This window comes from Drosophila virilis, chromosome 2, assembly GCF_030788295.1.
Source record: "Drosophila virilis strain 15010-1051.87 chromosome 2, Dvir_AGI_RSII-ME, whole genome shotgun sequence".
Classification (NCBI taxonomy): Eukaryota; Metazoa; Arthropoda; class Insecta; order Diptera; family Drosophilidae; genus Drosophila; species Drosophila virilis.
Genome location: NC_091544.1, coordinates 8,929,965 through 8,955,485, shown reverse-complemented (window position 1 = coordinate 8,955,485; position 25,521 = coordinate 8,929,965). Strand labels below are relative to the sequence as shown.

At 43.3% G+C, this 25,521-nt stretch overlaps 4 protein-coding genes and 1 long non-coding RNA gene across 6 annotated transcripts in view; 1 reads left to right on the top strand and 4 right to left on the bottom strand.

Annotated features, from left to right (window-relative positions):
- cysu (Curly Su) overlaps positions 1 to 22,655 on the top strand; it is a 25,479-nt gene extending 2,824 nt beyond the window's left edge. Inside the window, exons 2-10 of the mRNA XM_002054372.4 lie at positions 12,091 to 12,249; positions 18,039 to 18,121; positions 18,201 to 18,291; positions 20,343 to 20,731; positions 20,791 to 20,964; positions 21,031 to 21,961; positions 22,025 to 22,303; positions 22,356 to 22,452; positions 22,513 to 22,655. Of these exons, the coding sequence (XP_002054408.2) occupies positions 12,091 to 12,249; positions 18,039 to 18,121; positions 18,201 to 18,291; positions 20,343 to 20,731; positions 20,791 to 20,964; positions 21,031 to 21,961; positions 22,025 to 22,303; positions 22,356 to 22,452; positions 22,513 to 22,560 (2,251 nt within the window). The 3' untranslated portion in view covers positions 22,561 to 22,655. The remainder of the gene's footprint in view (positions 1 to 12,090; positions 12,250 to 18,038; positions 18,122 to 18,200; positions 18,292 to 20,342; positions 20,732 to 20,790; positions 20,965 to 21,030; positions 21,962 to 22,024; positions 22,304 to 22,355; positions 22,453 to 22,512) is intronic.
- LOC138910892 (uncharacterized) lies at positions 4,606 to 10,968 on the bottom strand. The gene is made up of 2 exons (XM_070206871.1): positions 5,460 to 10,968; positions 4,606 to 5,399 (listed from the first exon to the last, which is right to left on the bottom strand). Exons 1-2 carry the CDS (start codon positions 10,246 to 10,248, stop codon positions 4,948 to 4,950), a joined length of 5,241 nt encoding a protein of 1,746 aa, XP_070062972.1. The 5' UTR covers positions 10,249 to 10,968; the 3' UTR covers positions 4,606 to 4,947.
- Positions 12,766 to 14,360, bottom strand: LOC138910893 (uncharacterized). The gene is made up of 4 exons (XR_011416068.1): positions 14,144 to 14,360; positions 13,559 to 14,076; positions 12,983 to 13,500; positions 12,766 to 12,924 (listed from the first exon to the last, which is right to left on the bottom strand). It is a non-coding gene; the product is annotated as an uncharacterized lncRNA (long non-coding RNA).
- On the bottom strand, positions 16,177 to 17,818 carry LOC6630686 (uncharacterized). The gene is made up of 5 exons (XM_002054373.4): positions 17,581 to 17,818; positions 17,327 to 17,518; positions 16,958 to 17,269; positions 16,769 to 16,898; positions 16,177 to 16,705 (listed from the first exon to the last, which is right to left on the bottom strand). The coding sequence occupies exons 1-5, from the start codon at positions 17,782 to 17,784 to the stop codon at positions 16,620 to 16,622; spliced, it is 924 nt and encodes a 307-aa protein (XP_002054409.3). The 5' UTR covers positions 17,785 to 17,818; the 3' UTR covers positions 16,177 to 16,619.
- On the bottom strand, positions 22,513 to 25,521 carry Eh (Eclosion hormone). Of its 2 annotated transcripts, none has more exons than XM_032439131.2 (3): positions 25,405 to 25,521; positions 23,591 to 24,004; positions 22,513 to 23,525 (listed from the first exon to the last, which is right to left on the bottom strand). In XM_032439131.2, exons 2-3 carry the CDS (start codon positions 23,697 to 23,699, stop codon positions 23,341 to 23,343), a joined length of 294 nt encoding a protein of 97 aa, XP_032295022.1. In that variant the 5' UTR covers positions 23,700 to 24,004; positions 25,405 to 25,521; the 3' UTR covers positions 22,513 to 23,340. The 2 variants fall into 2 exon arrangements, with proteins under 2 accessions (XP_032295022.1, XP_002054410.1); XM_002054374.3 differs by having other exon boundaries at positions 23,591 to 23,719; positions 25,405 to 25,515.

Genomic DNA, 25,521 nt, shown 5'->3' with positions numbered 1-25,521 from the left:
CGTGACGGTTTTTGCTTTCAACACAAAAATTGTGCGCCTGACATTGATGGGCTTTGCGGCACTTGGCGCAGTGCTCGATTTTCAAAGTGAATGTTGGCCCAACATTCACTTTTGATTTACAGATCTTTGAAATTGTATTTCAACTGATGATGATGCGCCATAAGACACGACATTAACTTAAATTAACCGATATAATTTTTGCTATGTTCAAGCTGCCCACATCAAGGTTTTTTTTGGCGCATGTTTGTATACCTAGACATTTAATTGAGTTTTTGCATTAGTTTTTCATTTGGCGATCTATTAATGATCCTCTACGCGTAACAAATGAAAGTTCAGCGTTCAAAAGTAAAAAATTATGGCTTGGTTAAGTAAGCTAAGCAAATGGTGATAACGGATGGCAAAAACTTAAGTCCATTCAAAAATCTTACAACACTTCTGTTTGGGTTAACAGTAAGTACTAAAAGCATGGGTCTAAACATGCACAGTAATCACCCATGAAATTGCAATTCATATTTGTCTGTGCTAATCCTATTCATGTGTAGAAATTTTTCCACTTTTCTAAGATGTACACCAAAATCTGCTGACTCACAGGCGAGAAAGTGTTACAAATAACTATGACAAATGAATGTTATTTATATGCTCATGTATACAGGTCGTATACTAGATATATGATTTTCAGCTAGCTACCAAGCGTGAGAACCAAAAGTGAAATGTGCTTTATTTCGGATCTCTTGGTCTGCATATTTAAAATCAACGCAGTTTTTTTTTGCGCTTATCAGTCAAGTAATTAATATGCAGTAGCTGTCGGCGATCGTGCTACAGAATGAAGCGCCTTGGTTCGACAATAATAGAGTCTTATAGATCGTGAGAGCCAAACTAACCCAAATATCTGCCGCAGAGTTTTTGTTTCACTTTTTCATGTGCGCTTGTCAAAATGATGGGGCAACTGAAAGCAAAACTATGCAGCATGTTGCAGCGCCCCGAAAACAAAAAACAGATGCAGCTTGTCTTTGGAAAACTATTTAAATGAAGCGCAGCGCATAATGCTGCATGTTGGCATGCTGAGAAGCTACGCAATAGCCAAATACACAAATCCAAATATCCAAAAACTATACAAATCCACAAATAACTAAGCGATAATCACCCGCTCATTTGTAGGCAGACCAAGTGGAGTGGCTCTTGCATCATTCGCACTCAAATTGATGATGATGATGACGATGTGCCAATTGTAAGGCATTTGAAGTCGAAGCCACAGTTGCTGAGTTATTGAAATCATGCAACAATTTGGTAATTGTTGAAAACAACGAATGCTACAACAACAGGTGAAAGGCGTTACCATACGTAAGCACTGTGTGTCCAAGCATTTATGTAGGTGTCACATGAGGATGCCTCCGCTGAGACGCAGACTTCAAAGTTGGGTAAGGCTAAGAAAGTCAAGGCAGTTTACTTGTACAAAAACAGCAAACCGAGATCAGCGTTCAACATCAAATGCAAAAGTTGTTTTTATTTGATTTATGCATTTACAGTCGATTGCGGGCCTGGACAGCAGCTAGTTTTGCATTGAGTTTGCACTTCATAAAATTCTTGTATTTTAATCAATAAGCTGGCATTGAAAATGGCTGCACATATAATTTTTGACTGGCCGTTAAGCATTGCAATTTGTTTGCAATTAGCCGAGGCAATGCGAGTTATAAATCTGCAAAGGCGTTAGCTTGTTGCGGGCCCAATTAATAAACTGTTGCCCGCAGATCGCCTACTTAGTTATCACGGGCAGCTGTGCAATGCGGCGTATGCGGAACAAAGATCAATAGCTGTTGCAGCAGCTGCTGCTGTGCTTTGGCATGTCTGCGCCTTACATTCTAATCGAATGAATTCGATATTTAAGTCCATAAACTGCACGTAAGCCGTGTCTGATGCTTATCTGAAACCTCGCGATTGCGTGCAACGGTTCATTGGGTGATATATCAAACCCTTCACGAGATGACGTCGATTCCATGAAATTGATAAGTTCCTGAGCGCTTTTTTTAGGTCAATTCGAACTAAGGCAGCTTCAGCCCGCTTATTAGCCCATAGAGTGGATCTATGAAACGTGTTTACCGCTGCACAACTTGCCGATTTATGGCACAATAAAAAAAGAGCGACACTAATGCCGCATAAATGCGCCTCGTGTTGCAATTGGCCAACAGTTTATTAAGTATGCGCCATGTGTGCGCTATTGATTTGATTTGTTTTTATGTAGCTGCATTTGAAATAACCAACGGATGTGAATACATGACAGTGGCCTGGTCAGAGCCTGGTCTGCCCAGTCTCGATTCTGCCTAGTGTGAGATTCACTTTGACTTGAGCAATTGGCCGGCGCTGCAATAGCAGCCGGTGCACAATATTGAGCAAAAAACTAAATGCGACAATTAAATCGTCATGAATTCGACATTAGCAATCGAATAGACACAAGACCTACTTCCATATGTCTGGGTTTTGGTTGTTGTTCAGGCGTTGTCTGTCTGTCGGTCACTTCCATATTTATGAATGACTCGCAATTAATATACAATTCCAAATACTACAAAGTCAAAATCATAAAATATATCAAACCTTAATTTATGAATGAAACAATAAAGCATACGGTTAATTAACAAACGATTCGAGCTTAAAACTATGTGATTTAAATAAATAAAACTAATAGCGACAATTAAAACATCATGAATTCAACATTAGCAATCGAATAGAGACCTACTTAGAGTTGCCTAGATTTTTATTGAAGTTAAAGAGTTGTCTGTTCCATATTTACTAAACAAATTAAATCCAAAAAATATTAAATCCAAAAAACAAGGTCAAATAATTAAGATATTATTAACTTTAACTTATTTAAAATATGAAGCTGATCTATACATGTAGTAGGCATAAGGATTCATTTCCGAATACTGAAGAATATGTAAACAATTTTAATCAGAATTAACAACCTTGTCGATCTAGACCTGTCAGTTTTTATTGTCGGCTTACCTTTTAGTCTGTCTATCTGTCAGTTCTTCGAAGACTTTAATAGCTAGATACCTAAATGTTGTATATTGTTTCGCGTATAGCCTCTCACTTAAAAAGTATTTAAAAAGTAAATTGTAGTTGCAGCTTTTAAGTTACTGAGGTATTAATTATGAATAACATTTTGATGATTAATATAATTTTATTGCAAAAATACTTCAGTATAGCCGGAACTAAGCTATCTAAAAATATTCTAAAGGTCATTGGCTGTGAATGGTTATATTTGTTTCTCGACGATTTTGTACACCTCTTTATTCTTTTTTAAGGAAGCACCATTTTAATCGAACAAACTTTGCGCTTCTCCTGGCAAATGGCTTAAATTCATTGTTATGAAAGCATTTCGTGTGTTGATTTAGTATTAATCAGTAAAAATTATGCGCATTTCAACATTTTGCTAAGATATGTAAAATCAGAGGTGTAAGCAATTTACATATAATACCTAAAGACAATGCTGAGCGATGAGGTAAGATGCAGCAGCAACAGCAACGCCAGCTGCAGCAACCACAATAAAAAGATGCACATAAAAGGCCCAACAAAAGGTCCTATGCTCTTGGCGCGCCCCTGGGCCTGGGCGATAGGCTGTATAAGACTTACATGAATGCCAGCCAAGAGGTGACATAACAAAGTGGCAGCCGGCATCATGCGATGCAAATCCACAGTCACATGCAACATCTGGCAATGCCACAACAATGGAACAACAACAATGCAACGGGCAATTAACCTGACGCTGGTAAAAATTATTAACAAATGTCAACTGTGGACGCGCTTTAAATATGTGAAGATTAGTGGCTTCCATTTCAGGCAACAACAAGCCAGTTGAATTTAGCCTTTTTGTTAACAACGTTGAAAGCTCAGTGCGCAGCATCGTTAGCAGACAGATATTGTTAACGGATTGTATTTTGTTTATGCTCCTAATTCGTTATGGCTTTTGGCTTTGGCCTGTCTGGAGCGGGCTAAAAAAAGGTCGCCTAAGTTTTGGGCACATACTCAAAGTCAGTAAAGGTGGCCCCAGCCCAAATATGGTCACATTGTTGCAAAATATGGGTTGAGCTGGACAAGAGTTGGGGTGCACTGCAAATGCAAATGCGCTGAATCGTTAGATAAGTTGCAATTGCGGCTTAACATATATATATATATATATATGTGTATGAAAAGCTGTTAGCAGCAGCCACCAAAAAATTAATTGGCTCTTGCGGGCAGGTGTAAAACTTGACGCTGCGTGAATATGCAAAAATTTTGTCGTTTTGTTTGCAACTTGGCCAGAAGGACGTTGGCTATTTTTGCGTGTGTGCGTGAGCGCCTTTCACAAAAGCTGTCGCCCCAATGGCGAGCAACAATTAATTGACTTACGCAGTGGCTGCCTGCATGCAATCAACTTGGAGCAGTTCAATTTTGCGAGGCGTGCCCAATTCAAATCCAGCTAGCCAATCACTGCGTGGGCGCCTGTGCCTTTTGCTGCGTTCTAATTGCCTTGGCATGACGGCTTATGGCCCAAACGGGCCTGTGTAGTTGCAAGCTTTTTTGCAACCAATTAATTCTAACTGCTTGTGCAGCGAAATTCAAACACTTAGATTAGTTTTCAAATGGATTTATTTGCCGCGCAGGGCACTTATTAGAATTTATAAGTTTTAAATTGTTGCTTGGCAGCCAACTCGAATTAGTTGTGCCTAGGTTGCGATCAAAACGAAAGACTGACTGGTTATAACAATATGTAAAGCGAATCGAAACGAAACTCCAATAAGACGCTCGCCGGTTAGAGCGAAGGGCAGCAATGCAAGCAAAGCAATTCAGAAGGAGAGTGGACAGCAGCTTACAAAGAGCGCGCAAAAAAAACTATTTGCTCTTAGGCTGTAATTATGATTGTTATTTTCTGCTGTTGGATGATGTCCGCAGCCGTCGGTGTTATCTCTGCTGTTACTTGACCAAACATTCTCCCCCCGTTGGAAGGCAAGGGCTTTCAACATCATCCTGTTTGGGCAGCAAACACAGCTTTCGTACAGCTCTACGTATGACTCCAGTCGCAGTTTGAAGCACAGCAACTCTGGATACCCCATCAGATCCAGAGATCAGCTCTTGCACTCTGGCGAGTGGCCACTTCAGCGGCGGTAGATTCTCATCCTTTACAAGGACAACATCGTTAATGGAGAGTCCAGGCTGAGGAGTGCGCCATTTGGAGCGCTGTTGAAGAAGCGTCAAATACTCTTCGCGCCAACGGGCCCAGAATACTTGTTGGAGATATGTGACGCGCTGAAAATAATTAAGCCGATTGAAGTTAAGCTGCCTTAGATCGGGCTCAATGTATGATGAAGATGGCGCTGTACCCAGGAAGTGTGCGGGTGTCAAGACGTCAAGATCACCTGGATGCTCTGAAAGTGGAAGTAATGGTCGAGAATTAATAATTGCCGTGATGTGGCAGACGAGCGTACGCAGCGAATCGAAATCCAAAATGGAAGAGCAAACAGATCGATAAAAGTGGTGCTTAGCAGTCTTCACAGCGGCTTCCCATAGTCCACCAAAGTGCGGAGAGCGAGGAGGGATGAACAACCATTCAATTGATTCGGTTAGGCAAAACTCGTTAACGGCCTTGACATGCTCGTCTCTCAGGAACAGGCGGTTCAGATCTGCTAGTTCGTTCTTGGCACCTACGAAGTTTGTCGCATTGTCAGACCAGATCCTTGAAGGTCGAGAGCGAGTCAGGATGAAACGTTTTAGGGCGTTTAGAAACGATGTTGTGGACAAGTCCTTTACAAGCTCTAAGTGCACCGCCTTTGTAGCGAAGCATATGAACAGACTGATATAGCATTTCACTGGTGGCCTGTTGCGCACTTCGTTCTTGTAGTAAAATGGTCCACAGTAATCAACGCCAGTGACCATAAAGGGATACGATGTATTAAGACGATCAGCTGGTAGGTCTGCCATTATATGCTCGGCCAATCGTGGCTTGGCACGAAAACAGATTATGCATTTGGCAACAATACTGGAGACTGTTTTTCGACCGCCAATGGGCCAGTACTGGAGCCGAATCGAAGACAATAAAGCGCGAGGTCCAGCGTGTAAGTTTCGTTTATGAAAGTAAACTATGATTGCTCGCGTCACAGGATGCTGACGGGGCAATATAATCGGATGTCGCGCTGAGAAGTCCAACGACGAGTTTTTCAGCCGTCCACCGATGCGAAGTAGGCCGAAGTCGTCAAGGAATGGTGCAAGAGAGGCCATTGAGCTAGACGGTTTGACATGCCTTCCTTCCTTCAATGCCTTGTAGTCATCGCTGAGAGTAGCCATTTGCACTGACCGCAGCAACCAATGTGTGCCATGATGCAAGTGGTCAACGGTTAGTTCAGCTCCTCGGATTCGATTTACAAATTTGTAAACATAAGCAAAGACCCGCTGCAGCTTGGAAAACGAATTGATGAACTTGCAACCAATCGAGAGATCCGGTTGCGCTGCAGTTCCGAGGAGTACCTTGTGTCGAAGTTCTGGTAAGGATTCGACAGGTACACAGGAGGCAGGCCACTCTTCCTTTCCCTTACTGAGAAAACTCGGACCATGGGCCCATAATGGAGACCGGAAGAGCTCACTAGGCAGCGCTCCTCGTGAAATTATATCCGCCGGGTTTAATTCGGTGGGAATATGATGCCATTCCATTCCAGTGGTGAGCTCTTGGATGGCTGCGACTCGGTTGGCAACGAAAACATTGAATTTCGAAGCATCATTGCGAATCCAAGCCAAAGTCACGGCAGAGTCTGACCAACAGTAATACCGACAGTCGAACACTTTCATTTGGCATATTTCGCTGAGAAGTTGAGCCAGTAATGCAGCTCCGCAGAGTTCCAGCTTTGGTACCGTGATGGTTTTCACAGGCGCGACACGCGATTTGGAGCATAAGAGACGCACGCTGGTGTTGCCATTGCACTTTGAGACTGTATAGACGCATGCTCCATAAGCGCTTAGGCTGGCATCACAAAATCCGTGAATCTCCACTGTACTGTCTGATGAGAGTGCTCGACGGGGATACTGGAATTGCTGAGTATACTCAAAATCAGCGCAGAAGTTGACCCAGGCTGTGCTTAAGTGTACGGGCAGGCTCTCATCCCAGTCCAGCCTTTCTCTCCAGAGATCCTGCATAAAAATTTTCGATTTTGTTATTACGGGACCAACAAGACCAAGGGGGTCGTAAAAGCGAGCAATTGCGGAGAGTATTGACCGTTTTGTCAGTCTGGAGGGCAACCTCAGTGGAGAGAAGGAGAAAAGGAAACAGTCTGAAGCGGGATCCCAAACGAGGCCTAACGTTTTCGTGATGTCACTGCCATCGTCAAACTTAAGCAGCGTTTCTCTATCCTCTTCCGGTATGTTTTGGAGTACAGATGTGTCGCTAGAACACCATTTGCGCAGCCTAAAGTTCCCCTTGGCGAGTAGTCCAGATGTTTGTTTCAATATCTCAATTGCTTCTTGAACACAGCTACCACCAGAAATGAGGTCATCCACGTAGAAATCTCTTTTAACAATGTCAGAGCCAATAGGGAAAGTTTTCTGCTCATCCATGGCCAGTTGGTGCATAGCTCGCACTGAGAGAAACGATGCTGGTTTTGTGCCGTAGGTGACGGTGTCTAATTTGTAAATCTGTATCTTCTGATGCTGAGACTCACGCCACAAGATACATTGAAAATAACTGTCTGCGGGTTCGACTCGTACGCATCGATACATTTTGCATATATCGCCTGTCAGGGCGACTGCAAATGTACGAAACCGCATCAGTATCGAAAACAGCTTCGGTTGGATGGTAGGACCTGCCATCAGTGCATCATTCAGCGAGTGTCCAGAGGTAGTAACTGCTGAGCCATCAAACACGACCCTTAGCTTGGTTGTAGTGCTATCCTCCTTCAGCACGCAGTGATGTGGCAGGTAGTACTTGCATTGGCCCAGTGCAGCTGAGGTAACAAGTGACATGTGACCCAAGTCAAGATACTCCTTGATAAATGCTGCATACTGGGGTTTCAATAGTGGATTACGGTCTAGTTTTCTTTCTAAGTTCAGGAATCGACGAACCGCCTGTTGATAGGAGTCACCCAGCGGATACATGCCTAGACGTAGCGGTAAACGAACTGAATAGTCGCCAGTCGACAGACGTTTAAAATTGGCCTGAAAGTGTGCCTCACAGTCGCGTTCCTCCTTGTTTGGTAAGGACTCAGGGTCGGTGCAGCATTCCAATTCCCAAAAACGACGGATTAATTCATCAATCTGTGTATTAGGCTGCAGATGCGAGTCAACCAGCAGATCTGGATTCTCCATTGATCTCATGGCCATGAATGATGATTTTCCAGCATGTGAGGCACCTCCCGTAGCCACCCAACCAAGGCGAGTCTTTTGCAATATCGGCAGTCCAGCAGCTAGTTTAATCTGGCCGACGCATAGCAGATCGAAGAACAGACTGGCTCCAATCAACATGTCGATTTGCTGAGATTTAAAGAATTCAGGATCAGCTAGTTGTATATTTGATGGAATGTTCCATGATGCAGGGTCAAGAGTGAAGCCAGGCTGATTATCGGTGATGGATGGTGCAATCAAGGCCGGGATGCATGTGGAGTACTCCGACACTCGAGATTTGACATTGATGTTGACCGAAAACCCATCGGACGCAAATGCTGCATCACCAATGCCAGAGACGATTACTGTTGACTTGAATTTGCGCAGCTGGAGCTGATGAGCAAGACGAGAGGTGATGATGTGCAACTGCGACCCAGAGTCGAGCAACGCACGGCAAGGCACCAAGGAGCCAGCGCGATTTTTCACGTTGATGACGGCAGTGGCAAGCAGGACCACATCGTGCTTGAGATGCTGGGCGGTAGTGAGAGGCGAAGATAAAAGTGCCGCCAAGGTGTTTTGGGATGACGAATAAGTTTCGGTATCTTGAGCATTGTTTGGGCTAGAAGCAGCGATGTGACTGCTTGTGTTGCCAAGATGCAACAAGCTATGATGTTTGCTTCCACAAACTCTGCAAGCGCTGGAGCCGCAGACTCTCAGCTGATGTCCCCTTTGCAGGCAGTTTAGGCACAGCGCAAGCCGCTTGGCTTCGTGAAGGCGCAGCAAGGGCGATAAATTTGCGAATTGCAAACATTTATAAATAGAGTGGCCTGCGACTTCACAAAACACACAAGCACTCGTTCCATTCCTAGTCACTACAAACGTTCTTCTACTACTGTTGTTCTGGCCCACCTGGGAGCTAGGCGTGTACATTGCCGTAGCGTGATCCGCATTTTCCAGCCTTTGGCAACGCCTCTCTATGAAGGTTGTAAACCGCTCGCATGATGGTATGACGTCCAACGGCGCATCATCCTCCCAGCTAGCCTGCGTAACGCTATCTAGTTTTTGCAGCAACGTATGTACTATGACGCAACCGGCGATCTGTTCCACACTGCCCATCGATTTTAAAGCACGTAGATGAGAGTTGAGCTTATCTGAAAATTCGCGCAGCTGTGCAGTCGCGCCCTTGTCCACCTTTCTCAAACCCAAAATTTCAGAGATGTGTGCCTGAAAAATAAGACGCTTGTTATTAAAACGCTTATCAAGCAGTTCTAAAGCGGCAGCATAATTTGCGTTTGAAATTTCCAATGAGCGAATTGTATCCAGCGCTGTTCCTTTAAGGCATGACCGTAGATGCTGGAGTTTTTCAATGTTGGTCAAATACGGATCCTTGTCAATGACCGTGGTGAACAGGTTCGAGAAATCGGCCCATTCTGTGTAGCCTCCACTAAACTCCGGCAATTTAAGTTGAGGCAATCGAGAGTGGTTTGGAACAACAAAGGTAGAACGCGAGTCATCGGCTGCGGCTGAATTGAAGGTGGAACAATGCGGAATCTGCTGAACCTTGCTTCGATTTCCGCGCTCGCGTTGAAGGGACAGCCGTAGCTGCCTAATAGTTGACTCAAAACTTGTCTGAAGATCCTCATCAACGCTGGCATGATCCACCTCCAACAAACCATCACAGACTATCTCAAATTTCGCCTGCAAGTCAGATGCCATGCTTATGTAATCTTGCAGCTCGTAGTCATCAACATCGCGAAGTCGAGCGGGATCAAGTTCCGAGGACAATCTATTGAGTCGATCAGTTAAATTCTTGATCTTTATTTTAAAAACAGCAGCCTGGGTTCCAACCGCCACTTGACTAGCTGATGTCGCCTCATCATTTCCATTTGCACTTGCACCTTCATCAAACATTATGAATGTAGCGCACAACAAGGTTCACACAGCCGAACTACAATACAAGTCTGATCGCGCAAGTGTTCGTTCGAGCGAGATAGCGTATAGCGGGTTATAGCGCGCAACGATTAGCGGGGATTTGCTACGGCGTTTATGTATAACAACCAACTGTATGCAGATGCGCAAGCAAACGGCTCACCACACAGCTTTGCCCGAACTGATAACTGTCCGTTGACACGACAAGAACGAAGTACAAGAAAAAATAGAAAAAATGAAAGAAAGAAAAATCACGTCGGGGTCACCAAAATGTGTAGTTGCAAGCTTTTTTGCAACCAATTAATTCTAACTGCTTGTGCAGCGAAATTCAAACACTTAGATTAGTTTTCAAATGGATTTATTTGCCGCGCAGGGCACTTATTAGAATTTATAAGTTTTAAATTGTTGCTTGGCAGCCAACTCGAATTAGTTGTGCCTAGGTTGCGATCAAAACGAAAGACTGACTGGTTATAACAATATGTAAAGCGAATCGAAACGAAACTCCAATAAGACGCTCGCCGGTTAGAGCGAAGGGCAGCAATGCAAGCAAAGCAATTCAGAAGGAGAGTGGACAGCAGCTTACAAAGAGCGCGCAAAAAAAACTATTTGCTCTTAGGCTGTAATTATGATTGTTATTTTCTGCTGTTGGATGATGTCCGCAGCCGTCGGTGTTATCTCTGCTGTTACTTGACCAAACAGGGCCAAATACCACAAATACAACTTACAGACCGTTTAATTACCAACATTGCACGCATTTTTTCTCATTTACTGGCTCATATTTTCGAAATATTGCCTTGAACCATTTTGATTTGTGTGGCTTTTCAAATGTCTTTTTATGCAACACACAATTGCCGCGTAATTACAAATAAAATATTGTTAGTACCTCAAGGTATGAAGAGCTTGCAATATCTGTAAATTGCTCAAATTAGAGGTAAAATATATAAATGAGAACACTTGTTAAATTGCAAAAAATGCAAGCTTATTTATAAAATAATTTAATAATTGCCTTTAGAGTAGGCTGGTTGGGCATATCAAATTACGCGGGGGCATCTATGGGCTGCGCTGAAATGGGATACAATTGCAGTATATTTGCCGCACCGCGTTTTATGTGGCCAGCTGAAAAGAAAGCCTTAGTACAAAGCAACAAATTGTATGCGAAGTGAAAAGTGAAAGGATTTAAGTGCGTTTTATTTGGCTTACACAAGAGCGGAACAGCGCGATATGCCCTAAGCAGCTCTTTTCATCAAAAGCGCAAAGCAATAGATCATAAATGAAAACGAACAGATGGCAGGGCAACACTGGGCACTTTCACTGTTGCTGCTGCTGTACTGCTGTTGTTGTCAGCATTAACAATCGATACTTATAAAAATAGTCATTAACAATTGACCGAAAATATGTTTTAATGTCTGGCTCTGTGCAGGTGACAAAGGCTAACAAGCCATTAACATCAACACGTGCCTCAAGTCATAAATTTGACTCAATAAAAGCAAGGTTGCCAGCTGTCAAGCAGCCAGACGCCGCGAAATGTGGCCCAAAAACAATGGACAGCCAAAAACAATGCAATTCAAATTGGCTACATTGGCAGCAATTCGACAGCTGTTGTTGCCCCTATGGCTAGCTTTGTTGTTGTTGCAACCGATGATTGATAGACCATGCGACGGGCATAAAGCTATTTTGCTAATAATATTCATGTGTTAAGCCCAGGTCAATATTTTTTAACTTACCTTCTAACCGGAAAGCTATTTAATATTATATTAACAATGATAATAATAAAATTAATACGTATTACTAATAACTATATTTTCTTTTTGTCGATATTCACAGAATACTTGCGCTGTGTCTGCTGAGTGCCGCTCAGGCGCAATATCATCAGTTTGGGGCGCAACTGCAGTCGCCTCATGGCTCGGACTGTGCCCTGCTGTTGGCCGGACCGGGTCGTTCCTCCGTCTATGACTACAATGTGAATTTGTTTCGCGGCACGCTGTAAGTACAAATAGAAAATGCGACAGTGGTATTCTGGGTTGCGTTTGTGCGCAAATATTTGAACGGTGACACCAAAACGGCAAAATGCTAAGCTGACAGTCATAAATCTTGGGTGCTGTTAAAGCAGTGGCAACATGCACTGCCTGTCGATACTCTACACCTACGACAACGACAACAAAAACGACAGCCGGCTTTGAGCTAATCATTAACAGCGGCAGCGGCAGCGGCAGCCGCAGCGACAACAACTTGGCGGCGTGTTGAAACGGTTTGTCTTGCCAAATGGGCAACGGGGGCAAAAGCTGCACGCCTGGGAGCGAGTCTTCAACTTGCGTCTAGGCCTGACATATTCGCATATGAATGGGACACACAACTCAGCGGGTAGCCACAGTGTAGCTTAGTGTCAGTTGTTAAAGGCATGCTGAGTGATTGGATCTGCTGTGAGACAGGAGCAGTTCAGAGCTCTTCAAAACGGACAACTGCATTAGCACAAGTTGATAAATAAATTGTGTATGCACATATTATCAAAATAAATATATTAGCATATTAGTTGTCGATTAGTTGAAATATTATAGATTGTTGAATAGGTGCTTAGTTATCAGCCGGAGCTTGAGGTCAAAATCGCTCTGCAATCCTTTGATTCTTTTTTGCAACCGCCAGATTTGGTCATTATCCAAGCTGATTGAGAATGTAAGCAGTTAATATATGCCAGTTAATAACAATTCTTTATGCATACCTTGAGATTTATGGCATATATGATGTCTCATCACGCACTCATTGCTAAAAGTACAGGTGCTGGTGCACTTGCCACGTTTCCAGGTGGCACAAACAGGGCTAAGTTGCCTAGTGCACTCAGTTGGGCATCTGGGCACCCGATGACCATTTACAGCCCACATTGCACAGAAATTAACTGCGAGCAGGAAAAGAATTGTGACAGATCTCATGTTGAGGACAGTGTACGTCTGAAGCTTTTTGGGAGCTGACTGTGGCTTATATAGTCCACTGCTCACAAAGAACACATTTTATATAGTCAATATGTATTTATTTGACCCAATTAAAAACACAATATTGAATGCAACGCATTGAATTGCATGCCACTTGTGCCATAATGGCTTTTGTTTTATAAGTTTAAAAATATATTTCCTCGATAAATTGTTAAATAGGTGCTTAATGATCAGCCAGAGTTTGAGCTCAAAATCGATCTGCAATCACTTGAATTCCTTCTGCATTTGCCATTATTAGTGAGTTTCCAAGCTGATTGAGAATGAAAACAGTTAGTAGATGCCATATAATAACAAGTCTATGTTCATACCTTGATTAGTGGTGCATATTTGAACTCTCATCCTGCAAGCATTGCTAAATGTACAGGTGCTGGTTAACCTGCCGCGTCTCCAGGTGCCACATACAGGATTAAATTCCGCGGTGCACACAGTTGGGCATCTGGGCACCCGTTGACTATTTACACCCCACATTGCACAGAAACTAACTGCGAGCAGAAAAAGAATTGTGATAGATCTCATGTTGAGGACAGTGTACTTCTGAAGCTTTTTGGAGCTTGACTGTGGCTTATATAGTCCTCACCTCATATAGAACACATTATATGTAATCAATATGTATTTACTCAACCCAATTAAAAACACAATGTACAATGCAAACAATAAAAATATATGCCACTTGTGCCCTATTGGCTTTTGTTATATAAATTAAAATATATATGAACTCTATAAATTGTTGAATAGCTGCTTAGTGATCAGCCGGAGTTTGAGGTCAAAAGAATACTGCAATCATTTGTTTGCCTCCTGCATTTTCCCATATATGCGAGTTTCCAAGCTGATTCAAAATAAAAATAGCAAAATAGGTTACCATAAGCCTGTAAAGAACAAATCTATTTGCGTACCTTGATTACGGCTACATATCTGATATCTCATCATGCACTCATTGCTAAAAGTACAGATGCTGGTTAACCTGCCGCGTCTCCAGGTGGCACAAACAGGATTAAATTCCCTGGTGCACGCAGGGCATCTGGGCACACGTTGACTATTTATTCCACACACTGCACAGAAACAAACTGCGAGCAGGAAAATAATTGTGAGAGATCTCATGTTGTGGACAGAGTTTGCAGTGCTTGATTTGCCTAATGGAAGTTTACTGTGGCTTATATAGTCGTCTGCACATTTAGAGCACATTATATTTTTATATAATATGTACCTATTTGACCTAATTAAAACACATATGCTCTTTTGTTAAAATATGAATAAACTCTGAATGAAATGTTGTATTGTGAGAATTAAATGTTAACTTCTGATGTACAGCTCAGCTATTGACCTCGACTTCGGATACTCTGTCTTTGGCACAACGCGAAGACCGAGTCATGTGATGCGAACGCGTCGGCTTGACGGCACTTGACAGGCCGCAACAGATTTATTGGTAAAAACCACACAACAAAGAGGCAGCTGCGGCAGCAGCAAACCAATAACAAATACGAAAAAAAAAAACAGAAACAGCAGCTATACAAATAAATGGCATTGCAACACTTTGAGACGCCAAAGGCACCTGTGGTGCAGTGCGGCATACAGCTGCCGCTGCTGCTGCCGCTGCATGGATGCCTCTTCCATTGATTGCGAACTAAAGTTTTGAAGCGGTTTCGAAATGTGACTTTGAAAAAAGTGGCAAAAGACAATTTCTGAACTTCGACCATGCGGCACAAAGCTGCTGCACTGCCGCAGATGGTTACAATTTTAAATGTCGCACGATCGGGCCATAACAAATTTAATATAGGGGTCACCAGAGAGTTGAGCTAATTTGGGGTTACCTGGCGTAAAACGTGACTCGGCAACTATGTGGCTTTGCCCTGGCTATTGAACTTTGTTGCGGCCGGTAAAAAAATGCAGTCCACAATTGCAGTCACAACAACCTACTTAAATGATAAATACAGGTTTCCCGACCCGGGACACTTTCATTGCTGCTGCGGCTGCGGCTGCTTCAACTGATGCTGCAGCTCTGATATATGTTTACTAAACTATTTTCTCTGCTGGACGCACGTCAGCGTAAGTGTGGTAGCCTCGGCGATCGTCTTGGTTATGCCACAAGGCCCCAAAAATTCACGAGTATATAGATAACTGATGTTGGGATGTTGTGTCTGTGGATTTACGACATGCTTTTGCAATTACTCACAATTCGCAATATTACGCATACGCCATGCCGGCCCAGGCAACCAGATACAGTTTCACTTTCAGCAGGAAGCATTCACAGCAGTTTTTCGCGCACCTGCAAACGTGCAACAAGATGCACATTCATTGTGCCACAGCAACCCAATCAGGATAGCAAGTCCCAGTCGCACCAAGTCAATTCCAGTGCGTGCCGCATGCAAGCAACTTTCTAGTTGGCCCAAAACTCTATCTCTGACTGCTCGCCAGCCAGTCCAATGCGCACATTGAACTTTCCATCAGCAATAAATTTTAAAATTAACTGGCAGACCAGTTAAGTGCCAGCAACTATTTTGCATTTGACAAATTTTACACAAAAACAAATTCCAAATCTAAGCAGCCTTTGTTGTGCACCCTAACTGGACTAGAAATCGCACTTTTAGCAATATAAGAATGCCTATGCGAGCGCTGATAACATAATTATTATCATATATTTCATTATTTTTTTAACTTTAAGAAACTTAAGCATCATTTAAATATATATCATTTGTAAATTTAACTTTAATTAACTTAAAAAACTTAAATGCCTGCAATCTTAGCACTTCCTTGAGTACACGCCCTATTGAGGATGTAATTAACTAAAAGGTAAACTACGGTAAAAGTAAAATATTTAGCCTGGTATGTTACATACCTTATCTCAATATCATTAGACCCCTTTAACTGCGTATGCAGCATGTTGCACACAAAATATGGATGCAAGTTCGCGAAGAATGTCGTCCATTGCTTAAATGGATTTTGCATTGCGTGTCTGGGCAATGTCTTGGGTGCTATGGTGTGTGTTGCATTTGTTGTTGCTGTTGTTGTTGCTGTTGCTGTAATTATTTAATACTTACGCATTGTTAACATGTATCGTTGTCACCTGACACGCGTTTTACATGTCGCTCCATTTGAGGAAGTCGCTTTGCCCCCTATTTAGGGGGCTTTTCGAGCAGTTCGCAAGACGAGAAATTTGCGTGTTTTGGCATTTAATTAACAAACCGGCTACAAACGCAAATGCAATGTTAAAAGTTAAGTTAAGTTGTTACTGTTACAGTTACAGTTACAGTTAGAGTTTAGCTTATTTATTTGGCCCGAGATGCTGTGTATGTGCTTGTGTGTGCATGTGCAACTGCAACTGTTGCATTTTGTTTCCTGCTGGGGAAAAACCCAGTTTATAATGGAATTGAGTTAGTCATATTCGGCACCAATGGTTAGGCTAATGGTGCCGGGTTGCACAAATGTTTGATGATACCATCTGTTCGTATCCAGAACGACTATGAAATAGGAAAAAATTGTACTTAAAGACTTGTTAAGAGCTCATTTAGCTCTCGACTTACTTATGTCTCCCTGTTGCACAACCACTTCGAAGCGTTTGCACTGAAAATAGCATTCGGGCGGTGGCACCAGCAGCCAGCGCTTGCTGCCCGCCAACTGCGCCTGCCACGACGGCAAACGCACGTTATCAATCTAAGAGGATTTGAAGGAGCTCATGACTACCCCTTTTAGGCTGAAGCCCTTGTACTCACATGCATTTGGGCGCCCAGTCCGGCAGTGCCTATGAAAAACCAATCAACTGCATTGTTCTCCGAGCGCTCAGGCAGAAAGTAGGGCCTGCCATAATGCCTGCGAAACTCTTCGGCAGTCTCGGCATGACAATTGCTCCAACCAAAGTACCAAGGCGCCTCATTCGCTTCCAACTCGACGCGCGACCGGGGCATGTCCAGAGCCTCGTAGATATCCTGAAAGCCCGTTTTATAGGGCAGAAACTGGCAGTCACGTATGCGCTGCTTGCGCTTAGCCTTGCGATAGACATCCCGAAAGTACCAGTAATTGAAGAGCTAAGCACAGTATTCGTTAACCAAGTAACTCATGATTTAATTGGCTGGCTAACCCACCGTTGTGGCTGTCCAGTTCTGCATGGCATCGCTGACAATGACGGGTGCACCACTATATGCATACTTTGCCTCAAATGTGGCGGGACTAAGGTTGCTGAGGCGTGGCACGCTATTGATGTTGGCACAGAAATCACACCGTTCTGGCGGTCGCAGCGCATAACGCAAAGGGCGTGGCAGCTCCAAGGCACAGCGCTAGAAGTATGTCAAGAGATACACAAAAACGCTGTGGATATGGAATCAATTGTTTAGCTCACCTGCCCCTGCAACTCCGTTTGATAGTAGTTCAATAAGAATATGCCTAAAACACACAATAGCAACAATTTGGTTAACTTAAGCAGCTTTTGACTCCATGCAGATGCTGGGCAGTGCTTGTGCAACAGCTGCTGCATTGTTGCATTCAAATCAGTTGCACGATGAGCCCACAATATGCGCCTCAGCTGGCTGCGTGCTTGCTGCATGTTGCCTCGACTAAGTCACGTATTCAACTGTGGCCAACATTTCCGTTTCCTGTAGCCAGCTGCCTTCTGCTGCTGCCTGCTGCCTTACTCGCTGGCCCGTCAATAATTTGATTATCAGACATTGCACAGACGGTATGGGCGTGTATGTGTGGGTGGGCGTGTGACTGGTGTGCGTGGTGAGCATGTGATAGCGACAAATTGCTTGCCATTGTCAATAGCATTCAATAATCTTCTTGTTTGCCCTTCCCTTGCAGAAACCCCTACAGCAGCGGTGCGGGCACTTGCATTACCTACGATGCCATCAATGCGGCCTATTCGGATGCACGCAAGCGTATACGTAAGTGTGGATACGTTTAAACAATGCACAGATAAGCACACTATTCATATTACATCTATATATCTCATGCACTTTGCAGATGTGGCCGAGCCCAAGTCCGATTGGAAGCCCGAGGAGCTGGCTACTGTGGGCGAGCTGCTGCTCGATATATCCATACAGTTGGCGCGCACGTAAGTAAATGTTACGGTAATAAATGTTGAACGCATTTTGAAAGTTGCGCCTGGCACGCCCACAGCCCCAATAAATGATTGCCAAATAACGCATGACATGGCACTTAAATCGTGCTCGTGCTCGTGCTGATGCTGACGCTGTTACTGTTGCTGCAGCCCGTCCAGACCGCCTGCAGTCATAAATATGTATGAGTTTGAGGCTGGAATTGAACTAAAGCGAACTGGTGCTGAGCCTGGCTTCAAGGTTCTGCGGATTGGATGAATTTGAAAGTTTGGCACATGCAAATGCTAATTGCAATGCCAAATTTACTGTCGTCGCCGCTGTCGGTGGCTTTGACTGATGGCCACTTGGCCACCTGCAGTCATGTGCTAGCCTGACTCTGTCGATGCGCCATCTGCAAACTTCTTCAAACTGGCTCAACTCCATTTTTTATTTCTATTCGCTTCCAAAAATTTTGCCAGCTATTTGTTGTGCTCGCTGCGCAAAATGTAAACAAAAGCAATATTATGCAATGCATCGTCTCTTCGGGATGGCAGCCTCAGTGAGAGTGAGCTGCCCCCGACCAGAAAACAAGAAGCAGCTGAGCCAGCTGAGGATGCAACATAGCATTACCAGTTTTATGGTTGGCCAACTGGCGTTTGTGGGTAAGCGGGTTGCCAAGTCAGTTGGTCACAGCCGCCGTTCCACAGTTCCATTCGCAGTTGCAACCTGTGCTTCAATGCGACTTTCTTCTGTGGACACCCTCCGCGCTTAGCTCATCTAACATGAGTACGAGGAGGATCATCAGCATTGCAGCTGCTGTTGTATAATCCTATGATTATGGCCTCTGGTCGGCGGCTCAATTAATATCAGTTAAATATGATAAAAATGTTATAACTATTTTTATGGCAGTTTAGAGCAGTTTTTTAGTGGTCGATTATGCAAGGTGCAGGATTAGAATGAAATCAGATTTAATTTATACATTTTTTTTTAATAAAGATTCGGATTTTTACAGACAGCTATGTTAACTCAGATTGTGCTTGCTGCAAAGTGGATCAGTTAATTGAAAATAAAATAGTCTTTTTTTAAGTTGGGAAAAACAATATTTTTGTCCATTATCTGAAAGGTGTGTTGATTCCAGCTGCGAACAGCATGAATTAAAACTATTTTCATAGCTTAAGGAATTGTGGGTTGCTTTCAAAATTTGTTATTGGATATACAAAAGTACATGCATAGGGGTTCTTGTTTAATTGAATTTCAGGAAACTTATATAATGTATACAATATCGAGAAGTTGATTGTCTAAAGTCAGTAAATTTCTTTTCAATTTAGTCAGGGATCAGTTAATTTACAATGCTTTTCGAAAGGCTTTTAATACTCTGCTTGAAAGTTTTCTTTTAACAGCACCTTTTTTCTTGGCCATTTCCTCAGCTAGTTTAATTTATGGACCTTCGGTCCATTTAACTGCCAGGCCAATTGACTGTTAAGTTTTTTTCTCACTTCATATCTGTTTGCACTATCTTCAGAGCCAACAACAATGGGTTCGCCCTAGCCTCAGCTGCCTTTCCATTGCTCAGGTTACTGCAGTTTTTCTCACTTTCCCATGCACTTGAGGAAGTGTCCGACGCAAATTTATTATGCTGCAACAGCAGAGTTTTTCCATTTAGTTTTTCGGCACTTTTGGCAGCAATAGATAAAAGATTACCAGCGCTTAATTCACGGGCCACAGTCGGCTTCAATAAAACGGCAAGTGAGTTAAATTGAAAGCGAATATTTTGCCATTGATGTCAACGTCAAATCTCAAATATCAGCATCAATGTCTGTCACCGTAAGCCGGGCCAAAAGTGCGTTAATTGCGTGCCGAACTGGGCTAATTCGATAATTTTGCAATCTTTGACAAGATTGAAAAATATCCACTCAAAGGAGAACCAAACAGTTGACACGACAGGAAAATGCCATGTTGGGCGATATCCGCAGTTGTTGGCAGGCAATTCAGATATAAGTAGTTAGATATAATTTGTCAACACTTAGCTATACTTGGCAGGCAACTAATCTACAATCGTTTCTTCCAGCTATGGCCTATCCTATGAGGAAATCGAGAAAGGTCTGCCCAACATAGACACTTCCAAGACGCTGATTCGCGAGGTCTGCCCACCGTTCTTTGCTGGCGTCGAGTGCCGACCGGGCAAATATCGCCGCTTCGATGGGCTTTGCAACAATATTGAGCATCCCACCTGGGGCGCTACCAATGCGCCTTTTCAGCGCCTGATTGGTCCACTCTATGCGGATGGCATCAATGCACCGCGCATTTCGGTTACCGGCCGCGACTTGCCCTACTCGCGTGTGGTCTCGCGCACAATGCATCCAGATGATGGGTATCATGATCACGCGGGCACCGTTATGGTCATTGCCTGGGGCCAGTTCATGGATCACGACTTTACGCTGACTGGCACGCCTTTGGGTAGGTCAAGCAACTGTGTGAACGGAATAGTTGAAAAGAGCCATTCCATCTGATTGTAGATCCCATTAATCGCAACGATCCCGAGGAGTGCTGCAAGCGACCGCTGCACCGGAAGCATCCCTATTGCAATGAGATACGCATTCCCGATGACGACTACTTTTATCGGCTCTTTAATGTCAAGTGTATTGATTTCGTGCGCGGCTTCCCATCACCAAGACCCGGCTGTCGCTTGGGTGAGTAGCGCCTTAACTTAACACTGATTATCGATGATATCACTAGCCCATTTCATTCCAATTCAGGTTCTCGCCAGCAGTTTAACACCTTGACTGGCGTCATTGATGCCAACACTGTTTATGGCGTTAAGGAATCATTTGCGCGCAAGCTGCGCACTGGCTACGGCGGCCTGATGCGCATGAATCCCGTATTCCAGGAGTATGGCTTGAAGGATTTGCTGCCTCTGAAACTGGACATACCCGATGAGGGCTGCACGCGCCCTAACAAAAGCATGTATTGCTTCGAAGGCGGTGAGATCCGTGTTAACGAGCAGTTGGTGCTGACCTGCATGCACACGCTTATGGCTAGGGAGCACAATCGTCTGGCCACGGGTCTGGCTCAAATCAACCATCACTGGGATGACGAGACTCTATTCCAGGAGGCGCGACGCATCAACATTGCCATAGTGCAGCATGTCACCTACAACGAGTTTCTACCCATTTTGCTAGGCAAGGAAGTGATGGAGAAGTTTGGCCTGGTGTTGCAGAAGGATGGCTACTGGGATGGATATGATCCGAACGTCAATCCTGGCATCATTGACTCATTTGCTGGCGCTGCATTCCGCTTTGGCCACTCTTTGCTGCCCACCGCCGTGGAGCGCTGGTCGAAGGCACACAAATTCATAGCCTCCAAGCGTTTGTCGGACCTTATTCGACGTCCCTATGATTTGTATAGGGCTGGCGTGCTGGATGAATACTTTATGGGTCTAATGAATCAAGTGGCACAAGCCATGGATGACTCCATCACCCAAGAGGTCACTAATCATCTCTTTAAAAAAGAGGGCGCACGCTTTGGCATGGATTTGGTCTCATTCAACATGCAGCGTGGACGCGAATTTGGCATACCCGGCTACATGGAGTTCCGCAAGTTCTGCGGTCTGCCCACATCCAATACGTGGGACGAGATGTACGGCTCCATGCCAAACGAGACAGTACTACGCTATGGCAGCATATTCGAGTGAGTGTAAATTAGTCTGTTGAACTAAGCTTATAAACATTTGCTCCTTTCACTCTTTGTTAGACATCCTGCCGATATTGATTTATGGTCTGGTGGCGTATCGGAGAAATCTCTGCCTGGCTCCATGCTGGGACCAACGTTTGCGTGTATAATTGCCACACAGATGAGCTACTTGCGTCGCGGCGATCGCTTCTGGTATGAACTGCCCAATCAGCCTTCCTCCTTTACACCCGAGCAGCTGCAGGAAATACGCAAGGCGAAGCTGTCGCGTTTGATTTGCGACAATACCGATTTGATTGACACCGTGCAAATCTATCCCATGGTTCTGCCAGATCATGAAATGTAAGTTTATAGCTGTCAATTAAGATGCGCTCTAAGTTTACGCTCTCCATAGCAATCCACGCGTGCCATGTAAGAGCGGCATTATACCCTCTATGGATCTAAGCAAGTGGGCTGACTTCGGCAGTCACGGTCTGGACTCGTCTGTCTATGTAAGTCGATTGGATTTATTATGCAAAATATATATATTAAATTTTGTATTTAATTTCCAGAACTATATCAATGAAATACCCGACACGCTGCTCAACTTTAGAAAGTAAACATCATTTTATTAATTATTTTTCTGCATACATACCATATTGGACATAGCTGTACACCTTTGGCAAGAAGCCAAAAACCACAAGTCTTTGGCATTTGTTTTTCAGTTCTACATTCTTAGTATCTTCCACTACCGCTTAGTCTCTTTTACTAGTCTTCTCTCTTGCTGCAACGCATCCTTCGCACTAATGCATTCTAAAGACAGTCAGTTTTAGTTTCACACTGCCATTTTCTATAGTGATTTTCAACATTTCCATGCATTTTCCATACATTTTTTGTATATATGTATTATTTTAAAATAGCAAAAATACAGGGTAAGTTACAAGAAGGTCGTTTAACAACATACAAGACCTTTAATAATGTTTAAACATACGAATATTCCGTTGTAAGTTTTGTATATGCAATAACTATCATTTAAATAAAAAATAAAAACAAAGTTAATGTTTCTTTAAATTCTTGTTATTATTGAATGCTGGTTAACACCATATGTTAGTTGGTAAGTAAGTACTATAGGAACTTCTTTGGTTACGTGCTGAGCTGAGGTTTTGCCGGAAACTCTAGTAAAATATTGTAGTTAAAGCCATTAAATCGTATATAGCAAGCGCCAGTTTCAGTGTTGTCGTCATCGTGGTTGTGGTCGTGTTCGGCAGCAGCCAAGATCGTGTTGAACATCGCATCGCATTGACCCAAATACGCGTCTGAGTCACAGGCGATAAAAATCCACACACTCCTCACACACATACACATACAGTTTATAAGAGTCGGATAAATCTTTGAAACCTCTATTCGAGCGCGTTCAGAAACGGCGCTATAGAGCCAATATCTTCGCAATCCGGTATGGCTTTGCCTTTGAACTTGAGACAGGACTCGGCACAGGTCTGGCCCTGGAAGTAGTCCCCAAACATTTTCTTGCACTGAGCGCAGTTGTTAAGGCAAATCTGAATGAAATCAATGCCGCCCATGGGATCTGTAAAATAAAAATAAAATATAATATAATATAAGGAATTTCTCCCTGTGGCTTTGATCACATACCAAATCTCTTGCCATAGTGTCCTATGGAAGGAAGCGCCTCGCCACACTGCAGCAGACACAGAGCGGTCAGTACAATGCTAAGTAGCAGCAGAGTCCTATTGTTGCACATGCTGATAATGGTCAAGATCTCTGTCAAGCAAATAGATAGATGTATATGTGTGCGTGTGTGTGGTTTCTAAATTTTCTAGCTTATGATAGAGTAAAGCGCTGTAGCATATGCGACCGTTGCGCGCCAAGTGCGATGTTGAAATAATAAAACGCACGTTTGTCTCTTGTTATTTTATAGGCAACCAAACCCAGATGCGAAAGCTTAACAACGTCAAGAAGTCTGAAACTGCGGCAACAAAAACAACAACAACAACAGCAACAGCAACAGCGCTTCAAGCCGGTCTCAGAGAGCACCCAGTGCGTCAGCTATGTGAACAAAAAGAAGGAAGAAGAAGTTGGAAAAAAACTATAAAATTAATACAAATTCAATAAAATGCCAATTTGCTCGATGTTCTATATGTAAATTATATGTGGGCTGGACATTTTTTTTTTTTTTTTACTAAAGGTTGCAAGGAGCTGCCAGAACCTAAAGCATCGAAGTCGCGTGGGCCCTTGTTAAGTTTTGCATAATAATCTGGCTAACAGATTTTATGGTATTTTTATGGCAAAGACAATGACTTGTTAAATATTTTTGTATTTGAATTGGAATGAGTAAATTAAGAAAATAAATTCATATGTTTACGAGTTTACAAATATTGCGTTCTAAAAAAAAAAACACTATCTGTTTTGCAAAGTAAAATTGTATCTATTTAAAATCAGAGGATAAGGTATAATAAGTATTAAAAAAAACATCTAAAATACAACAAAATTCCCCACTCTCAAGAACAAATAAAATGAATCAAAATGCACCGACTTGTGGAAAGAAAGCTGAGAGAATCGCATGGAAAGTAACAGCAGGAAGTGTCAAGGAAACGGACAGAGCTAGTCCAGATGCCAGCGGGAGTTGGCGCCGGCGCCGTAGACCCAGCCGGAGCAGCAATAATAATAAGTTACGCCCCAATAAAATGCGTGAAATTCTTTTGTGCCAACCGGACACGATGCCAGCGACTGGTTTAACGCTACGGCCAGCGGCTACAAGCTGTCTGGCAGCCAGTCATCTGTAGCGTCACTTTCAATACCCTAAAAGAAGGTATCACAGCTAAGACGCGAATTGTGTGACACCCGGATATTTCCTATCGAATATAATATGTATACCTGTGCTCAGGCTGGCAACGTTTTCCCTGCCTTCAAAGGCTGTCCTGCTTAAGCTGGTCGTCAGTTCGTCGATCAATTATAGATATTATCGTCCCCGAACCAATAACTAAAACAGGCCTAAATTGAAATAAGGCTTAACAACGAATTCTTAACAGCGATATATACTAATTGGCAAGACACTTATCAATTGCCCATGAGAGTAAATTGCAGGTAGCATACCGTATGTACGCAAGGGTATCTAAGCATCGGCATCTCGAAGTCTGTTTAAAGCATTGTTTTGTTTACATTTTATACGATTGTTGCTCAAACAAAATGCTGGTAATCATTTATTAACTAGTCAGCTATTTAAATCGTGGGAAAACTTCTAGTTATGCTAATTTTATGCCACATAAGCGATTTGTTAATATTTTTCTAAGCTAATTGCCAACACGCGCCGTACGTATGAGTAATGTGAATCGAGCGCTAAACGCGGCTTATACGTCACAGCCGTTTAGTGGGCGTGACACTTGAACTGACAGCAGCTTTTGTCTAATTGGTTTGGTGACGTACACAAAATAGTACTCGACACTCACCGGTAGTTGATCTTAAGATCTGGAAGCGATGCTCGGTCTCAGCGAATACGTGGGTTTTTGGCCAAAACGAGGCTTCGCTGTTGGCGGCGGGTTTGTTTGCTGAAAACTGGTTCTACA

Excerpts from the sequence above, each read along its gene's own strand:
- LOC138910892 (XM_070206871.1), bottom strand. The coding sequence starts at position 10,248 with ATGTTTGATGAAGGTGCAAGTGCAAATGGAAATGATGAGGCGACATCA. Across the intron at positions 5,400-5,459 it reads TTTGGATTTCGATTCGCTGC|AGCATCCAGGTGATCTTGAC; the intron begins GTACGCTCGTCT and ends TTCCACTTTCAG.
- LOC6630686 (XM_002054373.4), bottom strand. The coding sequence starts at position 17,784 with ATGCAGCAAGCACGCAGCCAGCTGAGGCGCATATTGTGGGCTCATCGT. Across the intron at positions 16,899-16,957 it reads GACTGGGCGCCCAAATGCAT|ATTGATAACGTGCGTTTGCC; the intron begins GTGAGTACAAGG and ends AAATCCTCTTAG. Across the intron at positions 16,706-16,768 it reads TGTGCAACAGGGAGACATAA|TCGTTCTGGATACGAACAGA; the intron begins GTAAGTCGAGAG and ends CCTATTTCATAG.
- Eh (XM_032439131.2), bottom strand. The coding sequence starts at position 23,699 with ATGTGCAACAATAGGACTCTGCTGCTACTTAGCATTGTACTGACCGCT. Across the intron at positions 23,526-23,590 it reads ACACTATGGCAAGAGATTTG|ATCCCATGGGCGGCATTGAT; the intron begins GTATGTGATCAA and ends TTTATTTTACAG.